The 19,534-nt window shown below is 55.1% G+C and overlaps 1 protein-coding gene across 1 annotated transcript in view; it reads right to left on the bottom strand.

Annotated features, from left to right (window-relative positions):
* Positions 1 to 6,578: 6,578 nt before the first annotated feature.
* The window catches only part of KCP (kielin cysteine rich BMP regulator), a 52,479-nt gene continuing 39,523 nt past the window's right edge, over positions 6,579 to 19,534 (bottom strand). The window contains exons 24-42 of the mRNA XM_047763117.1: positions 18,890 to 19,066; positions 18,142 to 18,227; positions 17,765 to 17,855; positions 17,561 to 17,643; positions 17,381 to 17,474; positions 15,372 to 15,545; positions 15,054 to 15,136; positions 14,083 to 14,203; positions 11,852 to 11,931; positions 11,565 to 11,664; positions 10,967 to 11,055; positions 10,581 to 10,683; positions 10,351 to 10,493; positions 9,910 to 10,082; positions 9,716 to 9,827; positions 9,539 to 9,640; positions 7,866 to 8,030; positions 7,114 to 7,420; positions 6,579 to 6,994 (exon numbers count right to left, since the gene is read on the bottom strand). Coding sequence (XP_047619073.1) covers positions 6,726 to 6,994; positions 7,114 to 7,420; positions 7,866 to 8,030; positions 9,539 to 9,640; positions 9,716 to 9,827; positions 9,910 to 10,082; positions 10,351 to 10,493; positions 10,581 to 10,683; positions 10,967 to 11,055; positions 11,565 to 11,664; positions 11,852 to 11,931; positions 14,083 to 14,203; positions 15,054 to 15,136; positions 15,372 to 15,545; positions 17,381 to 17,474; positions 17,561 to 17,643; positions 17,765 to 17,855; positions 18,142 to 18,227; positions 18,890 to 19,066 — 2,552 coding nt within the window. The 3' untranslated portion in view covers positions 6,579 to 6,725. The remainder of the gene's footprint in view (positions 6,995 to 7,113; positions 7,421 to 7,865; positions 8,031 to 9,538; positions 9,641 to 9,715; positions 9,828 to 9,909; positions 10,083 to 10,350; positions 10,494 to 10,580; positions 10,684 to 10,966; positions 11,056 to 11,564; positions 11,665 to 11,851; positions 11,932 to 14,082; positions 14,204 to 15,053; positions 15,137 to 15,371; positions 15,546 to 17,380; positions 17,475 to 17,560; positions 17,644 to 17,764; positions 17,856 to 18,141; positions 18,228 to 18,889; positions 19,067 to 19,534) is intronic.

Genomic DNA, 19,534 nt, shown 5'->3' with positions numbered 1-19,534 from the left:
GGGTCCAGTGCTGGGTCGCTTTCAGTGGCAACAGGGAGTGGATTAAATTCCCTGGGATACTTACCCCCCCAGGAGCTGATGGCTCTGGCTCAGGGAGTCCTCAGCCTGGGATGATGGGCACTGCCTGGAATTCTGGAAGGGTTGAGGGGTTGCCCAGGTCCATAGGGCACTATCCCCAAGATGAGAGGCAGCTTCTAAGAGCCCCCAGTGACCCCTCCTCCCATCATCTCTGCCCCGTGCGACCACCTCCTCCTCTCCCCCGAGTGAAGGAGCCTGGACATGGATCCCTCCTGCCACTCGAGCCTTCAGATGAGACTGCGTGCCCGGCCAAAAGTGCTGGCTGGGCACCTCCTTAGCCATCATCACTAACACTCCTCCCTCTACAGCCGCTAACCTGCCCAAAGGGCCTCAGGCAGTGAGTGGCTGAACCAGGACTGGGAGACACATCCCAGCGGCCACGGCACCCTCCTTCCTAGAGGGGTGGGCCCAGCCACCAGCCCTGGGCACCAGAGCCTCTGCCCTCTGGGCCCCGCCAGGCCTGCTTTCCCTCCTTGCTGCAGCCATATCTGACTCTACGTGTCACTGTGCGGTTGATTTGACCACGAGTTCATTATGGGATGGTAACGGGCCTGAACTGTCCTGCGTGCCAGGCGCCGTGCTAAAACCCTTTACGCACAGATGAGTTCACATCCACCCTGCAGCCCTCTGAGAAAGAGCCATTATCTTCCCCGTTTTGTAGCTGAGGAAACAGGCTTGCAGAACACAGGGGGTATCGGAGCAGAGATTCGAACTCAGATCCATCTGTCTCCAAAGCCCATACTCCTATTTCTGGACTCCGTGTGTCACTGGGCCCCCGCCCTCAGCCACGCTCCAGCTCACCTCTCTCATCAGCCGCTCAGTGCTTTCCATCCTCCCGCGGAGCTTGCTGCACTGGCTCCCTGCACCCTGGGCCTGGCCCCTCAGACCGCAGAACTGGGCCCAGGGGGGCCAGAAGAGGCCCAGCCCCGCCCCAGTCAGCAGCTCCAAGTCCCACAGGAGCTGTAGGAATATAGGGTGCCAGGATGTCAGGGGTCACCCATGCTACCCTTGCCACCACCACCCCGGCCCCTACCTTCTCCTGGGCCCGCCGCCTCCGCTCCATCTGCAGCAGGGCGGTGGGTAGTTCCAAGCCTGAGCGGCAGGCCTGGCCCTCTTGTACCTGGGGAGGCAAAGTAGAGTCAGACCCCACGGAGACCCTGCCCCTCAGAGACGGAGCCCTGCTGCTCTCACCTGCCGCAGGGCAACCCGGAGCTGGCCCAGGCCTGCGGGGCACCCGAAGAGGTGCTGGTACAGCGCCAGGGCCTGCTGGGGGCTGCAAGGGAGCCCTAGGCCCCCGGGTGTGGCTGCCTGCTCCATGGGGTAGGGGGCCAGGGCTGACGTTTCCCCTCCTCTCCTGCTGCTCCTGGAGAGAGAAGGAGGGCCAGGAGCTGGGAACAGAGCAAGGAGGAGCCAGAGGCCCCTGAGATCAATAATGCAGGGCGTCCATAATGCAATAATGACATCTGAGCCAGGGCCTGGGCCTCAGCCAAGTGTCACAGAGACACTGGCCGACTCTGCTGCAGGTGTCTTGGCCACATGGGCGGCAGTGTCAGGTGAAGGCCCTGACAGGGAGAGAGGGGTGTGCCTGTGCTCGCTGGCAGTTCCCAGTGAGCATCGGCGGTTTTGTTTGTCTTTTTGAGGCTGCACCCGAAGCACATGGAAGTTCCCAGGCTAGGGGTCAAATTGGAGCTCCAGCTGGCAGCCTACACCACAGCCATAGCGATGTGAGATCCAACCATAGCTCAGGCAACGCCAGATCCTTAACACACTGAGCGAAGCCAGGGATCGAATCTGTGTCCTTATGGATACTAGTCAGGCTCTTAATCCAATGAGCCACAATGGGAACTCCCAAGCATCTGTCTTATATACACAGGTGAACCTTAAAAAATTCGGGGGTTGGGGGCCCCACAAAAAATTCGGGGGTTGGGGGCCCCACCCCTCTTCGCAATCAAAAATCCACATGTAGGAGTGGTGCGGCAGAAATGAATCCGACTAGAAACCATGAGGTTGAGGGTTCAATCCCAGGCCTCACTCAGTAGGTTAAGGATCTGGTGTTGCCATGAGCTGTGGTGTAGGTCAAAGACACAGCTCAGATCTGGCGTTGCTGTGGCTGTGGCTGTGGTGTAGAGCAGCAGCTGTAGCTCCGATTCGACCCCTACCCTGGGAACCTCCATATGCCATGGGTGTGGCCCTAAAAAGCAAAAAAAAAAAAAAAAAAATCCGCATACAGCTTATAGTTGGTCCTCCATATCAGAGATTCACCCTACCTCAGATGGTGTCGTACTGCAGTGCTTACTATGAGAAAAATCCGGGTATAAGCAGACCCGTGCAGTTCAAATCCGTGTTGCTCAAATGTTGACTGTTCCTAAGACGCCTGCTGCTGCGTTGTATCGATGTGCACTACGCCCGATGCAGACAGCAGCTCCCAACAGCTCACACCCTGCCAGGTCACGAAAGGCTGCATACACCTAATCCTTCCTTGAAGCAACTCTATGAAGTAGGCGGTATCATTTTTGTCCCCATGTTACAGATAAGAAAACTGGGCCCCAAATAGAGGGAACATTCCTGAACATAATCAAAGCCATTTATGATAAACCCACAGCAAATATAATCCTCAATGGGGAAAAACTGAAAGCCTTCTCACTCAAATCTGGAACAAGACAGGGATGCCCACTCTCACCACTGCTCTTCAACATAGTTTTGGAAGTCCTAGCCACAGCAATTAGACAAACAAAAGAAATAAAAGGCATCCATATAGGAAGAGAAGAGATAAAACTGTCACTGTATGCAGATGACATGATACTATACATAGAAAACCCTAAGGACTCAACCCCAAAACTACTTGAACTGATTCATAAATTCAGCAAAGTAGCAGGATATAAGATTAACATTCAGAAGTCAGTTGCATTTCTGTATACCAGCAATGACATATTAGAAAAGGAATACAAAGATATAATACCTTTTAAAATTGCACCTCACAAAATCAAATACCTCGGAATACACCTGACCAAGGAGGTAAAGGACTTATATGCCGAGAACTATAAAACTTTAATCAAAGAAATCAAAGAAGATGTAAAGAAATGGAAAGATATTCCATGTTCCTGGATTGGGAAAATCAATATTGTAAAAATGGCCATACTACCCAAAGCAATCTACAGATTCAATGCAATCCCTATCAAATTACCCAGGACATTTTTCACAGAGCTAGAACAAACAATCCAAACATTTATATGGAACCACAAAAGACCCAGAATCGCCAAAGCAATCCTGAGAAACAAAAACCAAGCAGGAGGCATCACTCTCCCAGACTTCAAGAAATACTACAAAGCCACAGTCATCAAAACAGTGTGGTACTGGTATCAAAACAGACAGACAGACCAATGGAACAGAATAGAGAACCCGGAAATCAACCCTGACACCTAGGGTCAATTAACCTTTGACAAGGGAGGCAAGAACATAAAATGGGAAAAAGAAAGTCTATTCAGCAAGCATTGCTGGGAAACCTGGACAGCTGCATGCAAAGCAATGAAACTAGAACACACCTTCACACCATGCACAAAATAAACTCCAAATGGCTGAAAGACTTAAATATACGACAGGACACCATCAAACTCCTAGAAGAGAACATAGGCAAAACACTCTCTGACATCAACCTCATGAATATTTTCTCAGGTCAGTCTCCCAAAGCAATCGAAATTAGAGCAAAAATAAACCCATGGGACCTCATCAAACTGAAGAGCTTTTGCACAGCAAAGGAAACCAAAAAGAAAACAAAAAGACAACTTACAGAATGGGAGAAAATAGTTTCAAATGATGCAACCGACAAGGGCTTAATCTCTAGAATATATAAACAACTTATACAACCCAACAGCAAAAAAGCCAATCAATCAATGGAAAAATGGGCAAAAGACCTGAATAGACATTTCTCCAAAGAAGATATACAGATGGCCAACAAACACATGAAAAAATGCTCAACATCGCTGGTTATAAGAGAAATGCAAATCAAAACTACCATGAGATATCACCTCACACCAGTCAGAATGGCCATCACTAATAAATCCACAAATAACAAGTGCTGGAGGGGCTGTGGAGAAAAGGGAACCCTCCTACACTGTTGGTGGGAATGTAAACTGGTACAGCCACTATGGAGAACAGTTTGGAGATACCTTAGAAATCTATACATAGAACTTCCATATGATCCCGCAATCCCACTCCTGGGCATCTATCCGGACAAAACTCTACTTAAAAGAGACACATGCACCCGCATGTTCATTGCAGCACTATTCACAATAGCCAAGACATGGAAACAACCCAAATGTCCATCGACAGAGGATTGGATTCGGAAGATGTGGTATATATACACAATGGAATACTACTCAGCCATAAAAAAGAATGACATAATGCCATTTGCAGCAACATGGATGGAACTAGAGAATCTCATACTGAGTGAAATGAGCCAGAAAGACAAAGACAAATACCATATGAGATCACTTATAACTGGAATCTAATATCCAGCACAAATGAACATCTCCTTAGAAAAGAAAATCATGGACTTGGAGAAGAGACTTGTGGCTGCCTGATGGGAGGGGGAGGGAGTGGGAGGGATGGGAGCTTGGGCTTATCAGACACAACTTAGAATAGATTTACAAGGAGATCCTGCTGAATAGTATTGAGAACTTTGTCTAGATACTCATGTTGCAACAGAAGAAAGGCTGGGGGAAAAATGTAATTGAAATGTATACATGTAAGGATAACCTGACCCCCTTGCTGTACAGTGGGAAAAAAAAAAATTATTCCTCGAACAACACTCACTGTTCCTATGTTAATAATAAATGTTTACTTTGACCTTTTGATTAATTAAAAAAAAAAGAAAGAAAACTGGGCCCCAAAGACTGCGTTGCCCTAAATAACCCACGCCACCGTCACTCTCACCCAGAGACAGGGCCATGCGCTCCCCCAGCACTGGCTCCGAGCTGTCCATCAGTCACTGTGTGTATTCCCCGCAACACGTGAGACACAGCAGATGAGGACGCGGGTGGAACGTGCTACGACAAGGGGACGGGCTGGGTATGTGAAGTGTCTGTGATCTTCACGTCCCCTGCTGTCATGAGCAGCCTGGCCCGCCTGCCACTTTGTAACCGCTCCATGAAAGGGGCCCCAGCCGAAGCAGGCTGAGCATGCAGGCAGGGGTCTCGGTTCAGCCCACCACTCTCTCTTCATTCCCTGTTGGAATACCAGGGTCCCCTCCAAAAGACTCAAGTCCCCTGAACCCTCATCTTTTAGTTAAGCTCCCTGAAATACCAAGGTCGCATAGCCTTGAAAAGAGATTTCTCTTGGCAAAGAAATAGATGGTTTTTCTATTTCAAAACCCATGTGCTTCCCGCTCTAAGGATATCTTCGAGGGAGTTCCCATTGTAGTGCAGTGGGTTACAAACCCAACTAGTATCCATGAGGTTGAGGTTCCATCCCTGGCCTCGCTCAGTGGGTTAAGGATCCAGCATTGCCGTGAGCTGTGTGTGGTGTAGGTCACAGACGCAGCTCGGTTCCCGCATTGCTGTGGCTGTGGCATAGGCCAGCAGCTATAGCTCCGATTCCACCCCTAGCCTGGGAACCTCCATGTGCCACAGGTGCAGCCCTAAAAAAGACAAAAAAAGAGAGTTCCTGTTGTGGCGCAGGGAAACGAATCCAACTAGTGTCCATGAGGAAGGGGGTTCAATCCCTGGCCTTGCTCAGTGGGTTAAGGATCTGGCGTTGCTGTGACCTGTGGTGTAGGTCACAGATGTGGCTCGGATCCCATGTTGCTGTGGTTGTGGCTGGCAGCCATAGCTCCAATTCAACACCTAGCCTGGGAACCTCCATATGCCACAGGTGCAGCCTTAAAAAGGAAAAGAAAAAAGAAAAAAAAGAGCATGTCTTTGAAAGCTGCATGTGTGTCCCCTGCCCACATGTCTACCACGGGAGGTGTAGCTGCAAAACACACCTGGCACATGCATGTGTTTATCTGGGTTTATGAATGTGTGTGTATGTGTGTGTGTGTGTGTTTCATCACATGTGTCTATATTTCACCACAGACACACTGTCTCTGTTTCCCATCCCAGGTGTGGGGTATCTGTGTCACCAGCTCTTAGAGTGGCCCGGGAGGTGCCGGAGCACCCAGCAGCCCCCAGACCAGGAGTAAAGGGGAGGGTATGTGGGGACAGAGCCCCTTCCCCACACGGCTCAGCCCTTGCATGGTTCCCCCTGGATCCACAGAGGGCCCCACGACCCTCTACGTGTAAACGCAGGGCTGGGACCAGGACACTGGGTCCTCCTGCTGCTCACTGCAGGGCTTCCCAGGCAGCCCCGGGATACAGGTGTGGAGGGTGAGGTCCAGTCTGAGCCACCACCCTGCCACCATCCTGCCTCTGGGGACACTCACCTCTGGACCCCATGCTCCAAGCAGCCCCCCCACCCCACCCAAACCCCTGCACCGGGAGGAAACACAGAAACACACAAGGAAATCTCAGGGCAGGCCCTCATTTACTGCTTCTGACTCAGCACGGCCAGGGTCTCTGTGGGACCCCCCCCCCCAGTGCCCAGGCAGGGTGACAGCTGCTCTTGGAGGTAAGACTTCTGGCCTGATGCGTCCTGGTCAGTGTTGTCTTGGCTCAGGGTGGCCCCTGGGGCTCCCGGCTGGGGCTGGGTAGAGTGCTGGGTAGCTGGTCCCCAGTGAGGAGGACTTGGGGGCAGGCCTCCGGTGGGATGCAGTGGGCCTCGTGCTCCACCAGACCCGCAGGGCACTGGCAGCCAGGCACGCAGGGCCTTACGCAGTGTGCCGCCAGCTCCCCCAGGGGCACGTGCTGGTTGAAGCAGGTGCGGGGACAAGGCGGGCCACACTCATCGAACATGAAGCCACGGTCCAGGGGGCAGCCCACCACTGCAGGCGGAGGGCAAGGCATGGTCACTGTTCCAGTCCCCAGGCTCACCCCATGTGACCCTCCCTGTACCTACCCTGGGCCACCCCTTCCCCAACTTGCACTGGGCATATCCCCTCACCACAGAGCGTGGGGCCCCGCCAAGCAGGCGTCACCCCTGCTTGGCGACAGTGGCTGGCATACGCTTCCAGGGCATCACAGAGGCAGGTGTCAGCTGCGGAGCCAAGGCCACAGGCGCAGAGGTCATACACGCAGGCGGCGAAGAAGGGCTCCAGTGGCACCACAGCGTGGCAGCGACTGAATGGGGAGGACTTGAGCACCCCACACCGGGCATTGGCCTCCCGCCTGGCACGGTACCCTGCTGCCCGGCACGGATCCACTTCTTGGCCCTTGGAACAGGGCCGGCCAGGTCCGGGCCCCTCTGGGACCTAGGTGGAGAGAGCAACCCTGATGTAACAGCACCCGCTGGCAGCTGACCTTTGTGTGCTGTGCCTTCAAAGCAGTTTTCACAAAACACATTTGTTTTAGCCTCAAAAACCTCTCACAAGAATGACAAAGGAAGCATCAGCGCCTTTTCCTTTGTGCCCATTTTACAGATGGACAATGTAAGGCCCAGAGCAGCAAAGTGACTTGTCCAAGATCAGACAGCCAGTGAGTGGCAAAGCAGGGTTGGGGATTCAGATGATGAGATCCCTTTCAACAGGCCATCCTGTCTCCTCCAGCACCATGACAGGTGAGAAGCCCCCAAACCTCCCTGAAAGCCCCCAAGCCCATCTTGTGTCCAACCCTCCTTTCCATAGCAGAGAGAGGGCAGTTCTGAGACTCATACTCAACTGAGCCTTTCCCAGCACCCCTAACTCCTGTGCCACTCACCTGCCAGCTATTCCCGAAGGCAGCCTCAGTGGACAGGAGCAACCCCTCAGGGCCGCGCAGATCATCCTGGGCAAAGCCATTGAAGTTGCCACAGAGCCCACAAACCTGGCCCCGGTAGGAGCCGGGCACTCTCACCTCCACCTGGGACTGCCCATCCCACAGCACCTGCGCAGAGAGGCTGGGAGTGGCGAGTGGGGAAATGCAGGGCCCGCTCGAAGCCCAGGGCCACGATGAGATCCTGCTGTACTGCGCTGGGGACTAGGTCTAGTCACTTGGGATGGGACATGATGGAGAAGGATGTGAGAAAAAGTGTGTGTGTATATGTGTATATATATCTATATGACTGGGTCACTTTGCTGTACAGCAGAAATTGACAGAACATTGTAAATAAACTATAATAGAAAAAATAAAAATCTAAAAAAAAAAAAAACCAAAAGCCCAGGGCCTATCCTGCCTGGCTGTACACACTGAGTCAGCACGCCCCCTGCTGTAGGGGAGGAGAATGGACAGATGGAGGCACTTTCTGGAAGGGAGGCTGTGCAGGCCAAGGTCAGGCAAGGCACCTGCTGTGTCAGCCCTGGGCAAACATAGAAGATGCCAAGAGCTACCCAAAGCTCTCTCAGGAGGGGACCTTCTCCCGTCACCATTCCTGAACTGTGTCCCCAAAGCCTAATTAGTCTGTATCATAAGTTTTTGTGTACGTGTGTGCGTGTTTAGGGCCGCATCTACACAATATGGAAGTTCCCAGGCTAGGGGTCAAATCGGAGCTGCAAATGCCAGCCTAAGCCACAGCCACAGCAATGCAGGATCCAAGCCAAGTCTGCAACCTACACCACAGCTCACAGCAATGCTGGATCCTTAACCCACTAAGGCCAGGGATTGAACCCAAATTCTCATGGATACTAGTCATATTCACTTCCACTGAGCCACAAGGGGACCTCCTGGAGTCTGTGTCATAAGTTTAGACAAGTCTTATTTTATAAATTTACAAATGTGTTTGTTGCTGGAGGCAGGGGAGTGAATTACTCTTTGACATGCGAACTGGAAGGAATCCCTGAAACCACCTAAGAGACCTTAGTTGACACCTTCCCTCAACTAACCCTTTCCCCATTTGACAGACAGGAAAGCTGAGGCCCAGAGAGGACTGGCCTAAGGTAATGGCTTAAGAACCCTGGTGTGGAATTCCCATCGTGGCTCAGTGGTTAACGAATCTGACTAGCATCCATGAGAATGCAGGTTCAAACCCGGCCTCGCTCTGTGGGTTAAGGATCTGGCATTGCCGTGAGCTGTCACAGACGAGGCTCAGATCCTGCATTGCTATGGCTATGGCTATGGTGTAGGCCAGCAGCTACAGCTCCAATTTGACCCCTATCCTGGGAACTTATATATGCCACTGGTGTGCCCCCTCCTCCCCCCAAAAAAAAGAGAGAGAGAGAGAGAACCCTGGCGTTTTGTGACTGAGTCAAGATGGGAAACCAGGCTCAGAACTCCTTTCATTGCACCTGGAGGTGTCTAACCCTGATTGCTCCCCTCCCCTCCGAATCCAGCAGAACGAAATCACCTCCTTGGCCTCATACGGCCTGGAAGGTAGCTGGTATCCCCACTCCCTCTACAGATGACAGATGCTTGAACAGGCCTGAGGCTCCCCTGCCCTCCGCTCCCCCGGGTGGCACCTGGAGCCCTGATTGGGCATGCAGGATCACCGTGCGTCCCCGCAGCTCCGCGTACAGAAGAGGCTCCCGCAGGAAGGGCAAGGCCACTGGGCGCCCATCCACCTGGAGGAGAAGCAACGTCAGCACGCACGAGTCAACAGCCTGACCGACCTTCCCTGGGTCCTCAGCTCTGCTCACCGTGACCACCCTGCCCTGCAGTAGCTGCACGGTCACGTCTCCCAGCAGCACCGCCACCTCCTGGGTCCAGGACACGCCACTCCGGCCCCGGTCATCGTTGGTCACGTGCACGCTGCGGTGTGGGAGGCCCGGGCGCAGTGGTCAGCAGGGACAGGAGTAGCGGGATCAGGGAGAAGGCAGAGGGAGTTGCGCACCTGAAGTTCCCTCCACGGCAGTCCTTGGCCAGCACATAGCTGCAGCTGCCCTGGAAGTGCAGCAGGCGGCCGTCGAAGGTGCGGTAATGAGGATCTCCGAAGGCCATGCAGGAAGCGGGCCGGGGCAGACAGTGCGGGCAGCAGCTGCCGGGATGCAGGGCCGGGGCCTCGTCCTGGCCTCCGCCCCAGTCACTGTCAGACAAACAAGCCGCCTTCCCGGCGGCCCCCAAAGCAGAGCCTCCCCGAGGGCAGAGGATCGCCCAGGAATCACCAGGGCTCCAGGGCTCCCTGCTGGCGGGGTCAGGGCGCCACCTCGTGGCCACATCGGGAACTGCAGGACCTGGACAAGCCCAGCCTCCTCTCTCTTGCAGCTGACCGAGAGGGCGATGCCTCCGTGCCTCCTCCCCTCAGATCCTACCAGGCCCAGACCTCGGCACTCACCGGATTGCAGAAGAGCAGAGGGCAGCGCTGGCTGTGGCAGCGCACGGTGCCGGCCACGCAGGAACAGCTGGTGCAGGCATCCACGGCCCAGTGCTCCCCAGAGGCCACCTGCTGGCCCTGGTGCAAGCAGGACTGGGTGGGGGCTGAGGGGACAGGAGGGGGCGGCGGTCTTCTTCTCGTCCCTCACCATGGGTCTTTCCTTCACTTCCCCCCATCTCCCTGGCCCGCACCTTGGCATCTCTCACAGCACCTGCCAGCCTCCCGCACCTTCGCCCAGCCGTGGGGGCAGGAGGGGGCCTGGCACTCCTGAAGGTGGCAATCCACGTGGCCCCGCTGAAGACAGATGTCATTGCTCTAGGGATTTTCAGCAGGGCGGAGTCTCTGGCCTCACACTTCTGGGGATCTGGATCAGGGGCTAGGGCAGCAGCCCCTTCTCTTTCTGCCCCTGCCCCAGGAAAGCACCCACTTCAAGTTCAAGTGGGGATGCCTCTGCCCCCTCACCCAGAGGGGGCGCCTTTTTCTAATTACTTGGAGACCCCATATTATCTGGTCCTGAGACTCCTCCCTTTATCCATCTCTCTGTCTTCCACCTCCCACCCTCCCACCCGCAGCTCACACGGCAGGTGCAAGTGATACAGGCGTTGCTGGGGTCCTGCCAGCTCTCTCCATCCGCCACTCTCCGGCCGTCAACGTCCACCACACATTCTGAGGAGGAAGAAATGGGGGTGGGGGAGCACCGTTATTCCAGCTGCGTGAGCTCACCCTCAATGCCCGGGGCGGGGCCCACCCCATCCAGTTAGCACCCCGAGGCTGTGGATTTCTTCAACCAGCACCATGGGGCCTCCTGGATGGCAGACCCTGCACCAGTGCTCAGGATGCCCAGGGTGTCCCGGAAGCCAGGAGAGCCAGAGGCTGGAACCTTCTCTGGGCTGGCTGCCAGCTCAGCAGTATAATGTCTTAGAGTGGACCTGGGGCCTCTGAGCCCCCTGACAAGGCTCAGGCCAGGCCTTGAGCATCCAGGCTTCATTCCCTGCCTCCCTCGACCTTACAGGTCCCTCCTCCACCCCCAGTGCCTAGCGCTCCATTTCTGCAGAAGAGGAAACCTGCGCCTGGAGCCTGCACTGCATGTGGCCCACTAGGCCCAAGGACACCACCCTTCCCATCTCCCTCCTGGGCTCCAGCTCTGAGCGTGTAGCACAAAATCGGGCACAAACCTTGGCACACAGGGCAGCAGCTCCCAGAGGGGGTGTGACGCTCCAACAGGGGACAGCTGAGCTCAGGACAAGCCCGCTGAATGCAGAGCCAAGTCAGGTCCTGTGGAAGGACACAGGAATGCCACAGGGAGGGATCAGGAGCTAAGTAGGGCCATTCTGGACAAGTGGGAAAACGTTGTCCAGGGCAAGTGGGAAGCCCGGAGCTGCTGCGGGAGAGGAGTCGCAACCACAGCCCACAGAGGAGGAAGGAGAAGGGGCTTGGGGAGTCCCCAAGGCAGGAGCCTCACCTGGCACTGGCAGGTGTAGCAGGGGTCTGGTAGGGCCAGCTCAGACCCCAGAAGCCCCTCTGTGCAGTGACTCAGAGCCTCTGCGAAGATAAGAAGGCAATGTGGGAGATGCGGGGGTGGGGGGTACAGGGAAAAAAGCCCAGTTGACCCCCCCTCCCACTGTGTCCCCAGAATCCTCAGCCCAGGGCATACCCATGTCCCTAACACCTTGACTCCAGGAAAAATACATCTTTTTTCTTTTCTTTCAGCAAAGAAAGTTCAGATATTTGAAAGGGAACTTTGCTAGGCTGCTAGGATGGGGAGCCTGGAAGCACACCAAATGTGGCTTCCTTAGCCCCAGGTCACTAAGGACCATCAGGCCGCCCAGCTTACTCCCCTTCCCGCTTGCTTTCATATTGTCTGGAAGGAGGCACAATGAGCCAGGTACCTGGCTCCAGCACTCCCACGCCTGTGCCATTTTAGGCAAATTAGTCAACCTCTCTGAACCTCAATTTCTTCAACTGTAAAGAGGGAATAATACGTACTCCACTGGGTACTGTAGGAATTAAATGAGATCCTGTTTATTAAAGGTGTCAACTACAGTGCATGGCATGTAGCAGGTGCTTAGTAAATACTATTCTTTTTCTCTTTCCCTGTAGCACATCCTAACAAGTGTTAAGAATAGTTCTCCTGGGAGTTCCCATCATGGCTCACTGGAAAAAAATCTGACTAGTATCCATGAGGATGCAGGTTCAATCCCTGGTCTCGCTCAGTGGGTTAAGGATCTGGCGTTGCCGTGAACTGTGGTGTAGGTTGCAGATGCAGCTCAGATCTGGCATTGCTGTGGCTGTGGCGAAGGCCAGCAGCTACAGCTCCGATTTGACCTCTAGTGTGGAAACCTCCATGTGCCTCGGATGTGGCCCTAAAACAACTGGGAAAAAAAATAAAAAAAGAAGAATAGCTCTCCCCACATCTGCATCTGGGCCACTCACTGCCCCTCTGGTCTTAACATCACTGCCCTCAAGAAGCCAGCAGCCAGGGAACCCCCCTCCACTGTTGGTAGGAAAGTAAATTGGCACAACTACTATGGCAAACATTGTGGAGGTTTCTCAGAAAACCAAATATAAAACTACCCTATGATCCAGCAATCCCACTCCTGGGCATATAGCCAGACAAAACTACGATTCCCAAAGATACATGCATCCCTATGTTCGCTGCATAGCACTATTCACAATAGCCAAGTCATCAGCAGATGAAGGGATTAAGAAGATGTGTACGTATCTGCAATGGAATACTACTCAGCCATAAAAAGAATGAAATAATGCCTCTGTAGCAATATGGATGCAACTAGAGATTATCATACTAAGTTGAGAAAGTCAGAAAGAGATAGACGAATATCATATATCACATATATGTGGAATCTAAAATATGGTACAAATGAACCCATCTACAGAACAGAAACAGACTCACAGACATAGAGAACAGATTTGTGGTTGCCAAGAGGGAGAGGGGAGGGATTAGGATGGACTGGGAGTTTAGGGTTAGTATGTACAAACAATTACGCTTAGAATGGATAAGCAATGAGGCCCTACTCTATGGCACAGGGAACTATATCCAGTCTCCTGGGAGAGATCATGATGGAAAATAATATTTAAAAAAAAAAAAAAAGAATTTAGGAGTTCCCATCTTGGCTCAGCGTTTAATGAACCCGACTAGCATTCATGAGGACGTGATCCCTGGCCTCGCTCAGTGGGTTAAGGATCCAGTGTTGCTGTAAGCTGTGCTGTAGGTCGCAGACGCAGCTGGCATCTGGCATTGCTGTGGCTGTGGTGTAGGCCGGTGGCTACAGCTCTGATTGGACCCCTAGCCTGGGAACCTCCATATGCCATGGTGTGGCCCTAAAAAGGTAAATAAATAAATAATTTTTACATATGTATGGCTGAGTCACTTTGCTTTACAGCAGAAATTGGCACAGCATTGTAAATTAACTATACTAAAAAAAAAAAAAAAAGCCAGCAGCCAGCCCTACTGCCATTCTAGTAGCGCCACCTGCTGGACAGGATGTATCAGACGTCAGAGTCAAGAGATGCTGCTAGCTTCCCATCTCATCCTCCAGGGTATGGACTCCCAGAACAATCTATGGGACACAGGAAAGGGTTGGGACTGTGGAGGAGAGCTAACTAGCTCTTCCAGTGTCACTCTGGGGGTGGCAGCCCTGCCCTCTTTATCTACCCCCCAGTCTGGAGACTCACTGGCACAGGTGGGGCAGCAGTGCTGGGGCCCAGGGGGCAGTAGCTGGCTGGCGGGGCAGCCCACCAGGCTGGGACATTGCCGCCGGTGACAGCGAACGCTGGGAGGCCCTTCAGGCTGCAGCTGAATGAGTGAGCAGAGGGTGGGTCCCAGGCAATGGAAGCCAAGTGCCACCCTTCCAACCCCAGACCCCGCGCTCCTCCATCTGCCTTGGGCAGGCCAGACTCTAGTGGGCAGAGACTCAGCGTCTCCCTTAGACTTGCTCCTCACCCCATGTCTCAACCGCCAGCGATGACAGTGCCTGCTCACTTGGGCCTCAACCTTCATGTGACTTTTGACCCTTCTTTACTCTCCTGCCACCCTCCTCCCTAATCCCACTAATCTCCTGATCTGGGATTTCATTTGCCTGCTGAAAACCCTTCCTCTGGCTGTTACCTTCTTTTTTTTCTTTCCTTTTTGCTTTTTAGGGCCGCACTCAAGGCATATGGAAGATCCCAGGCTAGGGGTCTAATCAGAGCTGTAGCTGCCGGTCTACACCACAGCCACAGCAACACGGGATCCAAGCCGCGTCTGCAGCCTATACCACATCTCGCGGCAACACCTGATCCTTAACCCACTGAGCAATGTCAGGGACTGAACCCACATCCTCATGGATGCTAGTCAGATTCATTAACCACTGAACCATGACAGGAACTCCTGGCTGTTACTTTTCAAATAGAATTTCCCCAATTGGGCCCCCAAGCACTTCCCAGGCATCTCCTCCCAAACTTCTACCTACACTCCAGCCAGGAAGGGCTGCCCACCGCCTGCCCCACATTCGGCCCCTGTGGCCCGGGTCCAGCCCCAGACTTCCTGGCCCTGCTGGCTCTTCGCCCAAGCCCCTGCCTCACCCCCTGGCCACAGAGACACACCCTCCCACAGTGTCCAGGCTGCCCCTCCTCAGTGGCCCGCCCCCAGCCTGGCTCTCACCTACCTCACAGATGCACACTTCACAGGGGTCGGCCCCAGGCTGGAAGCTCTCCCCAGGCTCATACTTCCGACCCTTGTGTTCACAGTCTTGGGGGGGGGGGGTAAGAGCAGAACAGACCGGGGAGCTTTCAGGCCAGGTTAATGCCAGGGGTGGGGTTCTCTGCCCCTCAGGTCCCTGCCTCAGAGACTGGGATATGTACAGTGGGGGCCACTTCTCCTGAAACAGCCACCTCTGCCACCCAGCCCAGGACAGTGGCAGGGAGAGGCTGACCAGCCGCTGCCTCCCTGCAGCTTCCTCTCCCCTCCCCCAGGCTCCCAGTACCAGAGCATCGAGGGCAGCAGTCACTGGGCCCCTGGCGGGGCTGGGCACAGGAGGTGACGCACTGGATGCGGGCGCAGGTGACGACTCCCTCGTGACACATGCAGGAGGAGCAGGGGCTGTCGGGGGGCTCCCAGCTACTGCCTTCAGGGTGCTCCTCCCCTCGAACCAAGCAGCCTGTGGCCCAGGTGGAGGGATGAGCTCTGAGTGGATTCTGCGCATCTGCCCCAAACCCCACCCCGGGAGGTCAGCAGGACACATGGGTGCCAGAGCGGGCTCTGCAGGCGGAGAGGTGGCCTGGGGCAGAACTCCTGTCTGTGGTGGAGGGGAAAGACACTGGGTTGAGGGGTCTAATCCCGTCCTTTGTCTGCTTGCTTGCTGGACCCAGTGCCTGCGCCAGCCCCTGGCATGCAGTGGCCGTGTAATGGATGCCCGTGGGTTGAATGAAAGGCTCCCTCATGAACCATGTGCCCAAGGAAACTCAGTCTCTCTGAGCCTCTGTCTTCCTCTTTGGTTAAATAGGGATTTTACACCTGTCCCGCCTACCTCCCAGGACAAGGAGAGGCTGAAGGTTCTTACACCATGCTGGGCAGTGTATGCAGCAAGGGCCCACAGAGGTTAAGAAAGTTCCCTATTCTAGGAGTTCCCAGCGTGGCTCAGTAGTTAGTGGACCCAACTAGTATCCATGAGGATGCAGGTTCGATCCCTGGCTTTGCTCAGTGGGCTAAGGATCTGGCTTTGCCATGAGTTGTGGTGTAGGTTGCAGACCCCGCTTAGGTCCCATGTTGCTGTGGCTGTGGTGTGGGTTGGCAGCTGTAGCTCTGATTGGAACCCTAGCCTGGGAACCTCCATATGCCATGGGTGCGGCCCTAAAAAGACAAAAAAAAAAAAAGAGAGAGAGAGAGAGAGAGAAAAGAAAGACCTCTATTCTGAAGGCAAGTGGCCTAGATGCAAACCTTGACTCCGCTACCTGCTGGCTAAGTGATTATAGGTAAGTTATGTTATCTCTCTGTACCTTGTTCTCTTATCTGTAAAATGGGAATAAGAACAGTGCCAATCTGATGAGATCACTGTGTGGATTAAATGACATATGATGTCACTTATATGTGGCACAAATGGAGTTCCCGCTGTGGCTCAACAGTTAGCGAACCCTGACTGGCATCTATGAAGACACAGGTTCGATCCCTGGCCTTGCTCAGTGGGTTCCAGATCCAGCCATGAACTGTGGTGGAGCTCACAGAAGCAGCTCAGATCCTGAGTTGCTGTGGCTGTGGTGTAGGATGGTGGCTACAGCTCCAATTGGACCTCTAGCCTGGAAACCTCCATATGCCATGGGTGCAGCCCTAAAAAGACAAAAAAGATAAAATATGGCACATACGAACCTATCTATAGAACAGAAACAAATTCATGGACATGGAGAATAGACTTGTGGTGGCCAAGGGGGAGGGGGAGGGAGTGGGATGGACTGGGAGTTGGGGCTTAGTAGAGGCAAACTATTGCATTTGGAGTGGATAAGCCATGTGATCCTGCTGTTACATACAGGGAGCTCTGTCTATCACTTGCGATCGAACTCGATGGACGATCTTAGGAGAAGAATGTATGTGTATGTGTAAGTGGGTCACTTTGCTCTACAGCAGAAATTGTCAGAACATTGTAAATCAACTATAATAAAAATGACGTATGTGTAAGGTGCTTAGCGGGGTCTGGCACAGATGCTACATGCTCAATAAAAGTTAATTATCGGCATTATCGTTATGAATGGGGTTTGGTTAGGAACAGGGCAGCTTTGAGGCGATTCCAAGAAGCACCTAGAAGGGGAGATGGTGTGGGCAGGTGGGGGGCTGAGCTGAAGAGCTGAAGGTGGGCAGAGGCGGGAGCCGGAGGGCGAGGGGTGGGAGGGCCCGAGGGGTGGACAGGGAGGTGGGAAGGCTGGAGGAGGGCTGAGGGGGGGGAGGTGGCGCAGATGCAGGGATGTGGGGCCCGGCACCCCACAGGCCAGGGGCCAGGCGTACCTCTGCAGCGGGGACAGCAGCTCCCCTGCTCTGTCACCTGGAGCGGGCAGGGCAGGGGCGGGCAGGGCAGCCGCACACAGCTGACCTGGCCGGCCTGCAGGGGACTCGGGGTCAGCCACTTGCTCCCTAGGCCGGGAGTCCCCAGCCTCGCTCCACCCCTGGGCCGCCTCCCTCCCGCACCTGACAGCGACACCGCTCACAGCTGCCTGGGGGCCCCTCAAACGCCTCCCCGTCCTGGTGCTCCTGGCCGTGAGAGAGGCAGCCTGTGGACGACACGTGTCCTGGGTGGGGGCTGTGCCACCTTGCCCAGTCCAACCTCAGGCCTGGCAGAAAGGGAGGGCAGAGGGGCGGGAAAGTGCATGGGGGCTGGGCGGGCAGGCTCACTGTGGCAAACGGGGCAGAAGCAGGGGCCTGGAGAGGGATGCGGGCAGAGAGCTGGAGGACACGGCTTCTTCCGGCAGCTCATGGAACCTTCCTGGGGGAGAGAAGAGGCCATGCTGCCACTTCCCGGCCCCCATGTCATCACACCCTTAAGCCAGGTTAGACTCGGCCCCATCATGAGGTGTCCCTGCCGAGCCTGCTGCTGGGGGCAGGGGGCAAACCCCCTCCCTCAGCCCAGAAGAGCCAAACCCAAGCCTGTCCTCACGGATGGCCCAGGCAGCGTGTGCCCACGAGAACCGCCTGGAGGCAACAACCTCTTTCTGGCCAGAGAGGAAGATCAAACGCTGAAGGGTTCCCAAGCTCCCAAAGGGCTGCCTCACCTGGCAGGTGCAGAGGGAGCAGGTGGGGTCAAGTGGGTCAGGAAGGGTCTCTCCGGAGGCAGCGGTGACCCCATGATAGAGGCATCCTGGCGGAGCAGGGAGTGCAATGGTAGAACCGCCGTCAGTGGGGCCTCCCCTGCCCCCCTACACACACACACACACACACACACACACACACGCACACGCACAGCCGAGCCTGGGATCCTTTACTGAGGCTTACCTAAGAAGTCAGAAAGGGAGCATGAGTGGCTGGGAAGGTGAGGGACGGGCCGAAAGACTTCAGCCAGACAGGGGGTGATGAGATTTGTGTGCATGAAGCGGGGGAGGGTGGGGGAGGGATCACAGACGGAGGACGATGAGAGGGATGGGCACGCTGGGCACGAGGGTGAGACAGGGCTGGGCTGGGGAGGGTGGGCTCAGGAAGCCTCTCCTCGTGGGGGCTGACTCAAGGGCAGTGGAAGCCACTGAACAGTGCTGAGTCTGCTGATGTGGCATTCGAGGAAGGCAGGGAGACAGCTGAAAAGCAGGAAGGTCTGGCAGCACAAGGGCAGCCACTGGGCGAGAACAGCATGAGGGGACAGCAGGGACAGAGAGGAGGGCATGGGTAGGGGGCGGGGGATGAGGACCCCGAGGGAAACACAGGGTGGGGGTGGCTGTCTCAGGGGAAGGGTGATGGTGGCCAGGCCACGTGGCTCTGGGTGCAGGGGAGGCTGGGGAGTTGGGAGGTGCCGTGGGAGGGCAGGTCTACCCTGGCAGGTTGGGCAACAGTGCCCAGGCAGGGTGAGTGGATGGCTGCAGCCCAGAGGCTCACAGGGCCGGCGGCCACAGGTCACGAAGCCCCCAAGGCAGGTGCACCAACTGCAGGGCTCTCGGGGATCTGGGAACTCCTGGCTGCTCAGGTAGGACTCCCCCAGGTACTCACAGCCTTTGAGAGAGACAGGGCGGGCAGGGCAGACAGGAGAGGGGAGAGATCAGTCCTTGTCCCCGAGCTTGTGCCTGGCCTGAGTGCGAGACCTCAAAACCCTGGAAGAGGGGAGAGCTCCAGCTGGGGGCTGGTGGGCAAAGGAGTCTGGGGGAGGGGAGGTTGGATTGGCTGAAGGACAAACATTCTCCCCTTGGGCCTGCAAAGAAGCTCCCTGCCCAGTCTACAGGGAAAACCCCCGCGGCATCTGTTCCTAGAGTTAAACACACAGCAGGCCACTGTCCCGCCAGGAGGCCCCAATGCTCCCAACCCGAGAAAAGCTGGGAATCACTCTAGATGACACCGGTGGCGAGGACCCAAGGTACCCCCTTTCCAAAGCTCTTTCAAGGCCTCTGATCAATCAAGGAGGGAGAGGTCCCAGGAGGGAGGCAGCCTGCCCCTGGTAGCTCTCTGACACTAGCTGACCTTCAT

The sequence above is a fragment of the Phacochoerus africanus genome, chromosome 16, assembly GCF_016906955.1.
Source record: "Phacochoerus africanus isolate WHEZ1 chromosome 16, ROS_Pafr_v1, whole genome shotgun sequence".
NCBI lineage: Eukaryota > Metazoa > Chordata > Mammalia > Artiodactyla > Suidae > Phacochoerus > Phacochoerus africanus.
This window is presented reverse-complemented; position numbering and strand designations above follow the sequence as displayed.